The sequence below is a fragment of the Diabrotica undecimpunctata genome, chromosome 5, assembly GCF_040954645.1.
Source record: "Diabrotica undecimpunctata isolate CICGRU chromosome 5, icDiaUnde3, whole genome shotgun sequence".
NCBI classification, from domain to species: Eukaryota; Metazoa; Arthropoda; class Insecta; order Coleoptera; family Chrysomelidae; genus Diabrotica; species Diabrotica undecimpunctata.
The window spans coordinates 127016323-127025318 of record NC_092807.1 but is presented as its reverse complement, the minus strand read 5'-3'; the positions used below and the strand labels follow the sequence as shown (position 1 = coordinate 127025318).

Genomic DNA, 8996 nt, shown 5'->3' with positions numbered 1-8996 from the left:
ATAATATTCAGCGACGTTAGCTTTGCACAATCCCATAGGTGTAGTCCGTAGAACCAGATAGGTTTGAGTATGGCTTTATATAGAGGAATTTTGTTTTGGATGTTAAGTTTTGATTTATGTCCAAGAAGCCATAACATTTGCCGGAATTTTAAGTCGAGCTGCCTTCTTTTTTGTATGTGAGGTCTGGTCTTTGAACTCTGGAAATTAGATGGCACAGCTCCAGATATTTTTGCAGCTACTATGTCCAAGAAAAGATTTTACCAAATAATTCAAGCTGTAGGATTTGACGAAGCCACGAAGACGTAAGAAAATTCGGCAGTTAATAATCTTGCACCCATTTGAGAAATATATGAAATGTTTGTAACTGTTTATCTGCATACACTCCTGGATTCTATGTGACCATAGATGAAATGTTGGAAGCGTTCCGTGGTCGATGCAAATTTAGGCAGTATATAGCCAATAAGTCAGCAAAATACGGAATCAACATTTATGCCTTGGTGGACTCTAGAACATTTTTTACACAAAATCTCGAAATTTACCCCGACAAACAACCTGAAGGACCATATCAACTACCCAACAATGCATCTAGTGTAGTAAAGAGACTTATATGACCCATAAGTGGAACCAGTCAAAATGTAACTACAGATAATTACTTTTCCTCTGTACTCTTAGCCAACTCTTTATTGAACGATCATTGCTTGACAACGATAAGTACTTTGTGTAAAAACAAACAACAAATTCCCCCTGAGTGGACAAACGTAAAAGGAAGACCTTTATGTTGTAGCATGTTTGCATATGGTGACGATGGAAACAAGTGTGTACTTGTATCATTCATATGTGCCAAAGAAAATCAGAATGGACTACTACTTTCAATACTGCACAGCGATTGTTTCATTGCTGAAAACACCAAAGATCATACCATGAAGCCCGAGATTAGTACTTATTACAACTTCACAAAAGGCGGAGTGGATGTTGTTGATAAAATGATGGTAGAATACTCGGTTACTCGATTTAGCAATTGCTCTCCGTTTACTGTTTTTTGCAGCCTACTAAATATTTCAACTATAAACAGCCAAATAATTTACAACAATAATACTAATTTTGTAACATTTCGAAGAAGCTACATTGAGGAGCTTGGCAAGCAACTTTTAATGTCCCATCTTCAACGACGTTCCAATATCCCAAATCAGCCTTTTCAGTTGAGACTTAGGATTCGAAATATAACCGGAGAAAAGCCATCAGTTTGTTAAGGGGCAACTTCCTTTTGCCCTGTAAGGAAGAACATTAATGGCGTACCAATAAGTAATTTTAGATATACAGATGATACTGTTATACTGGCCGATAACATCGAAGATTTACAGATGATGCTAAATAGAGTAAATACAACTGGCAACCAATTTGGACTTAAGATCAATAGAAAGAAAAGTAAATTTATGGTGATCAGTAAAAAGAACATTCAACATATCGACCTGAATATTGAAGCCGAACGTATTGAAAGAGTACACCGATTTAAATATCTAGAATATACAGTAAATGATAAGTGGGACCCAGATGTAGAGATTAAGAGTCGAATTGAAATAGCCAGATGCACATTCATCAAAATTAGAAAGCTCTTAAGCAACCGCCACTTAGCGTTAAGTACTTACTTACTTACGTACTCTCTACGCTACTTTACGGAGTTGAAGGGTGGACGTTAACAGCAGCAACTCTAAAGAAGTTAGCGGCTCTAGAAATGTGGCTGTACCGACACATACTGAGAATAACTTGGACAGACAGAGTGAATAACATAGAGGTATTAAGACGAATGGGTAAAGAGGCGGAATTGTTAACAACTGTTAAAAGGAGGAAAGCGTCAGACCTGGGCCATGTGTTCCGTAATAATAAGTACAGTCTACTACAGCTTATCGTGGAAGGCAAGATTGAAGGTAGAAGAGCTTTGGGCAGAAAGAAGAAACCCTGGCTGAGAAACTTGAGAGAATGGTTTCAAATACCAGAAGCTGCGAACATAATAGATGCGGCACAAAACAGAGAAACCTAACCTAGTTTGATGGTCGCCAACCTTCGGTAGAAGACGGCACATAAAGAAGAAGGAAGAACAGGTTTACCCAACATTATTGTACTAACTGTAAGTTGCTGATATGTAAAGAGCACACTGGTTTAACAAATTTTACTTGCCACCACTGCCTAGAAGAGGAAAAAATCTAATTTTATGCGTAATGCGTACATTTGTTTTGGACTAAATCCCCTTATTTGTTTTTTTCTAGGGTAATGTGTACATTTTTTTAGATTATCTATTAGTTTTTTTGCAGTTTTGTTTAAAAAAAATATAAATTTATCGTTTTTTGTGAGTTAATAGCCAATAAACTTAACCAATAAGTACTAATGACTCATGTATTTGACCTATTCGCTCCGTGCGTGACCATGGTAGGGGTACTTCGAAACGATGCCAGCGTGCGTTGCGGCGAAATATGACACAATTGGACCTACCTTTTTACGCATAAATTTTATCAAAAATGTGTGCAAATACATATTGCGTATTTAATTGTGCTAATAATAGCAAAAATAGTAAGTGTAGTTTTAATAGGTTCCCAAAGATTAAATATAAATTAGAGAAACGAAAAAGATGGATCCGTGCTATTAATATGAAAAAGTAAATATCACATAACTTCATTTTTATGCAATTGAAATAGGAAAAATTTAAATAATTTACCTTAAATGATATTTTATAAGGCTTCAAGGCTGCAGAGTGCCTGATGACTTTAGCTTTTATATCGTATCTTTTACTATAACTGTTTTTAAATATATACTCTTTCACGTGAAAAACTTAATTTGCCACTACTAGATTTTTCCCTTTCTTTTCCGTTTGTGGTTGAAAAGATATATTATGATGAATTTTGAGAAACCCAGTTTTTAATACTACATTTATTTTGTTCATATACTGAAAAAATATAATTAAAAAGTTAATTATTAATAATTGTCTATTTCGCATGAATTTAACAATGTCAAACATATGTCATATATTTAACCTGAAAATTGGTAGGTCCAAAACTGTCAGATGAAGGCGGTAGGTGTCGCGTCAGTCACGCACGGAGCGAATACCCATATGTTAGATAAACTCTAACACGCGAGTGATGGCGTAAGTTTTTGAGGTGCGAGTGATGGAGGGTTAAGGAGTCCTTGAAATTGTGTTAGGAGTCTGCGGATTGAAAAAGGCTAGGATATGCTGTGTAAGAGAATGAAATAAAATGTACACTAATTGACATAAAAACAAATCAAGCACAAAATGTTCAGTAAGAATGTATTTTGCAACCAGACGGAGCTTCTTCGTATTTTGCATGCACGGTCCGACACAGTCTTTCCGAAAGGCGGATTGGATGACGTGGACCCATAGATTACAGAATCCTATACCATTTGAGGCGTTATCTAAAGATCAAGATTTAATAGACAAATCAACAAAATGTTTAAGCTGAAAAACGTTGTAAATATCTTAAAGGAAATATCCCTCCATATGCAAGAAGTGGATATGGAAGTAATCATAAATATGGAGATTATTCCTTAGAAGAATTAGATAAATTCCTAAATAATTAAAAAAAATCATTATACGCATTTTAAATGCTTTTTATAAATCATAGCTAACTAGATATGAATCAATTAATTTAAAAATGATTAATTTTTATTCGCGGTCTTAACTAATATAAAAATATTAATTTTATCCTGATTCATTTTTTTAAAGTATGCCCATTTAAAAGTGTTCCTGTCTTTCGCACCCCACTAATGAATAATTCCTGATATATAAACCGGGAGCATCCCTTTTCTTATAGCTTATCAATTATATCGGTTATTTAACACATAAATTCGAGCTTATGGGGGCGTTTTCCGTTTTTCCCCTTTCCCTGTGTGGATATTTGCCGCTAGTGGTATCGGATTTCGTAATTCAGGATCTTTTTGGGCCTGGTTGAGCACATTGTAAGGGTTTTTAGGCGGATTAAGGGATTTAAAAGTACACGTAACGTGACAAAGGAACTTACTGCGACATGATTTTAATGAAAACAGAAAAAAGCTTAAAATGTCCTGAAAATCTGCTAGTGTTCACCGGTTTAGAGAGAGATCTTTTATAACAATAGAAAATTTATTTTTACCGAAAAGGCAGAGCGTTAAAAACGCACATGTCATAAAATTATGAATAAAAATACAGTACTCTGAATCAAGTGTGACTCTTTTATTTCAAATTAAAATAGTAAGTAAATATAAAACGGGTTTTATATTTACTTACTATTTTAATAATTAATTATATAAAAAATTTGAGGTTCGAATCGGTTTGTAAATGCCCCTTTGTCCGCTTCTTGTCGGTCGACGATGATAGGTATAATAAAGTTGAAGTTGTGGAATAGTGTTGATTTATTGACAGCTACTGGTAATTACACAATATGATGTTCGTTAGGTAACTACTTATGATTGACTATGCTCAAATGAACTCAAATCCCCAATTTATAATCTCACAAATATTTCATACCTAAGCATCGAGGTTAATGCTTTCTATCATACCATACCAACAAACTTTGCTTACACTACAATTTAATCTACGCCTTAATTGCGACACTTAGGAAGTTTAATTAGAAAATATATTATTCGGCAATTTATTTAGTTGTAGGTAAATGAACTAATTATTAAAATATTATACGATATGATTTTACAATGTCACTTATACACGGTGAAACTATAATAGATTAAGAAGTTAAGAATAATGTGAGATTACAAATTAAGGGGTTAATTTGTGATTGAACATATTGGTCACTATATAAAAAACAAACAGACGACCAATAGAAATATTTAAAACATATAAAATATAAAATATTAATATAACAATAATCATAACACTAATTCACTCGGTTTTTGAATTATTATCTCACCCGAGCAGTGCTACCTATAATTTGATTATTTAGAATGTATGTTTCGTACCGTATGTTACTGTTGACAACTGATACTCCTTTATTGGTTCTTTTACAGACTGTCTCCACAATATCTTCTGGTAAACTTGATCTTCTTCAGCTATCTTTATTTGCCTAAACATTTTCTCCAGATCTGCCGTGTATGCTATTTCGTACGACCTCCAATTTATTAATATATTTGTAAGATCTTGTTGCAAACGAGGTCCAGAGTGCATTACATCATTGAGGCTGATTCCTGTTGAACTTTTACTGGAAGCATCAAACACGGACCTGCATTTTGTTGTGATACTATCCTCTTTTATTACTGCATGATGAGGAAGGTATTTGCTTATTTATGGATTCGGTTTTATTCGATTTCATGTGACCTAAGTCTTCATATTCCTTCATAAATTTCCTGTACTCTTTTTCTAGATTTCTGTCTTTTCGAAATTTTTTCTCTAATTGCAGCAGTTTCGCATATGCTTGCTGTTTTGAGTCCCCTAATAGGCTTGTATCAGAATTAAAGGGTATTTTAACTTCAAATCTTCCTTCGTTATCCCTTTTTACTGTTCTTTTATAATATTCTTCACACTCTTTTTCTTCTATTGAAAGAGCATTGCTTTGATCTACTTCTTCTAACTTCCAGTATTTTTTTATTTGTTCATCCATTTCTCGTCTAGATATCATGCTGACTACTTGTATATTAGGGATATTCTCTTGCTGTGCTATCCCAGACATTATCCAACCCAATTTTGTATTTTGGGTGAGAAAACCATCTTTTGTTCGATCTACTTCGTCCAGTAATATCACAGTATATTCTTTGGCTCCTAATAGAATATCTATTGAACCTGTTTCATTAAAATTTGGATCCGCCAGGACTAAGTTCCTATGGTTCCTTTCTTTCATCTGTATCTCCTTCTCCGGTAGATTTCTTGTTATTTTTCGTAGTACAATGGCTTCGGTCTTTATTTCAAATTCGTTTTTGAAATGCGCCTCTAAGTTTAATGTTACGCTCCATTGCGACGTCCTTTGGTCTTCATTGCCAATTCCAGATATCTGAGCGTGGACAGCCTTTCTTTTTATTCCGAGACTTGTAGCGGCCTGCTCCGTAATGAATGATGACTGCGAGCCTTGGTCAATCAATGCTCTCATCAATTGTAAGCTTCCTTTTGAGTCTCTTACTCGTACTTATGTCGTTGCAAGTAGCACTTCTTCATTCTGATGACTTAAACAGCTCACGGTATTCTCTTGTCTCCTTGACGATCCGTCGTAAGTGTTGTCACCTCTGGTCCCACTAGAATTGGGTCTATTGTGTGGCCTTCTGTTTTCAGAATTCCATCTGTTATCATACTGACCTGACCCACTAGAATTTTGTCTATTTTTTGGCCTTCTGTTTTCAGAATTCTTTCTGTTATCATACTGACCTTCTGACAAGTGTAGTAATGAATGGTGCTGTCCACCACATTCTGCACATCTATGATAGGAATAACATGGTACTTCCCTTTTGTGTAGTAAGCATCTACCGCACCATTGCTTTTCCTTTACGATTTTGTTTCTTTCACGTACTTGTTGACGTAGAAACGTTGTACATTTCAACAGGTTATGTTCTTCATGACACACCACACACTTTATCTTCTTCTTAACCTATTGTCTATGATCTGTTCTTTTTCTTTCTGTTTCCAACATCTCCAATGTCTGAAATCTTCTTTGTAGGAATTTCTGTGTTAAATTATATATCGGAATGTCCCTACTGTCTTGAATTGACGTTTCATATAATCTCCTGGTTTCTGTGTCCCACTTTAACATACTTATCCTTGCTATAAGAGGGCTCCAGGACTCTGTCATTATACCTAGTCCACTAATGACTTCTAAGCATTCGTGGAGAGTATCATGTAATGTATTCAGCGCCTTTGCTGACGTTTCTTTTATCTCCCCAGCCTGAAGTATCTTGTCTATTAATATAAATAGATTCATCTTTGGATTATCGTACCGATCTTGCAACATTTTCCAGGCAGCACTGTAGTTTGCTTCTGTTTTATTTAAATGTTGTATTATTCTACTTGCTTCTTCTCGGAGGCTTGTCTTCAGATACTGCATTTTTTTCACATTTGATAGTTGGTTATTCTCATGTATAAAACGTTTAAAAATATCATAGAATGTTACCCAGGATTCGTACCTTACCTCAAAATAGGGTAACTTCACTTGGGGTAATATTATTTTATCTTTCTTGCATCCTTCCACCTCTAATCTCTTATTTTTCATTATGATCGACCGCACCCTTCTTCTCATTGCATAAAATCTTTCTATTTCACCTTCTTCTAGTGTATCCTGTTCATTGTCCACAGTTATTTCCATGATTAAAGCATCTATTTTTTGTACCTCTTCTTTTAAATCTTCTTGTATATCTTCATCGGTTTCGTCGTCTTCCAATAAATGATGAAGTTTTCCCATCCTAATTTCTACTTCTCTAATTTTTGTCGAAGACTTGTACGAATTTTTAATAAAATTCTCTAAAGTCTTTTTCGTTTCTTCATATCTTTTTTGTACTTGTTCGTAAAAGTTAGACGTAAAATATTTATCAACTCTCGAACCCTTCTCTTCAATTTTTGTGTTTTGATCTTCAAAGTCGTTCCACAATTCATCAAGTGTCTGTCTTTTGATGTTTAAGTATTCTCTCGTTCGTTTTTCTTTCCGAAGTTTTCGTAAATTATTTAAAAACTTTGTAATTTCTTGACCTAAATTTTCTTGATCTAAATATAACCGCTCCATTTCAAACGTATGTAAGGATGACCTAAATTCAACTTTTAAAGTCTCAGCAAGATTACCTTAGACAACAACGCAATGAACTTCTTAACCTTGCTGACACGGCTGACACGATTATTGTACAAATTAAACAATGTAATATTATCACTTGTAACTAGAGAGAAAAAATTCTTTATATAAAAAAACATGCAAATACTACAAAATACTATATATTTGGAATGAATGAACTCTGAATGTGTATAAAAATAACGATTTGTCACGATATTTCCCTATATTATGAAAATCAAATGTTTTAAGAATTTTAAATTGTAAGAATCAAATTATGGAGTATAATTAAAATTAAAATAATTAAGCTATTAGATTTGAATTAGCTGTAGACAAACTATTACTTTTTTAAGTAAAAGGTATGCAGAATAAAAATATTTCAATTAAGTATTATTAAATTTGAATCTTATGTTTCTTTAATAATCTTTTTAATTTATAAAAAAAATGCACTGCTCTAAATGATAATAAATATTCAAAAACTTACAGTTTTATCCCGACGTTCACTTGTATGTCCCTTCTTCCTTCTTAGAACTGCAACTGGAACTGGTGAGCTGGATCTTTGGATGCTACTAGATTTTTCTGCTGAAAACTGGATCTCCAAACAGATGGAACAGTAGACTTAAGGACTGCTATTCAGGTTAAATTGTAATCAAAGGCTCTCGTAAGGCTCCTACCCTTAATTTCGGTGCTTTCTGGTCTTTTTTATTTCTTTTTTCCTTTCTCCACACTTCTAATTCGATCGTTGATCTTGTACGGAACTGGAAAACAGCTATTTAAGTCGCTAAGGATCGTCTCCTTCGAAGCTCCAAACCAATTAACGCCCTTTTGATGATGTTTTGTCGAAGGACCAATGGGAAGTTTCGAACTTGGATTTGAGGTTCGAATCGGTTTGTAAATGCCCCTTTGTCCGCTTTTTGTCGGTCGACGATGATAGGTATAATAAAGTTGAAGTTGTGGAGTAAAAGTGTTGATTTATTAACAGCTACTGGTAATTACACAATATGATGTTCGTTAGGAAACTACTTATGATTGACTGTGCGCAAATGAACTCAAATCCCCAATTTATAATCTCACAAATATTTCATACCTAAGCATCGAGGTTAATGCTTCCTATCATACCATACCAACAAACTTTGCTTACACTACAATTTAATCTACGCCTTAATTGCGACGATTAGGAAGTTCAATTAGAAAATATTTTATTCGGCAATTTATTTAGTTCTAGGTTAATGAACTAATTATTAAAATATTATACGATAT

At 34.0% G+C, this 8996-nt stretch overlaps 1 protein-coding gene across 1 annotated transcript; it reads right to left on the bottom strand.

Annotated features, from left to right (window-relative positions):
* Positions 1-5237: 5237 nt before the first annotated feature.
* LOC140442469 (uncharacterized) lies at positions 5238-6080 on the bottom strand. Its single transcript, XM_072533539.1, has one exon. The coding sequence runs from the start codon at positions 6078-6080 to the stop codon at positions 5238-5240; it is 843 nt and encodes a 280-aa protein (XP_072389640.1).
* Between the last annotated feature and the right edge of the window lie 2916 nt (positions 6081-8996).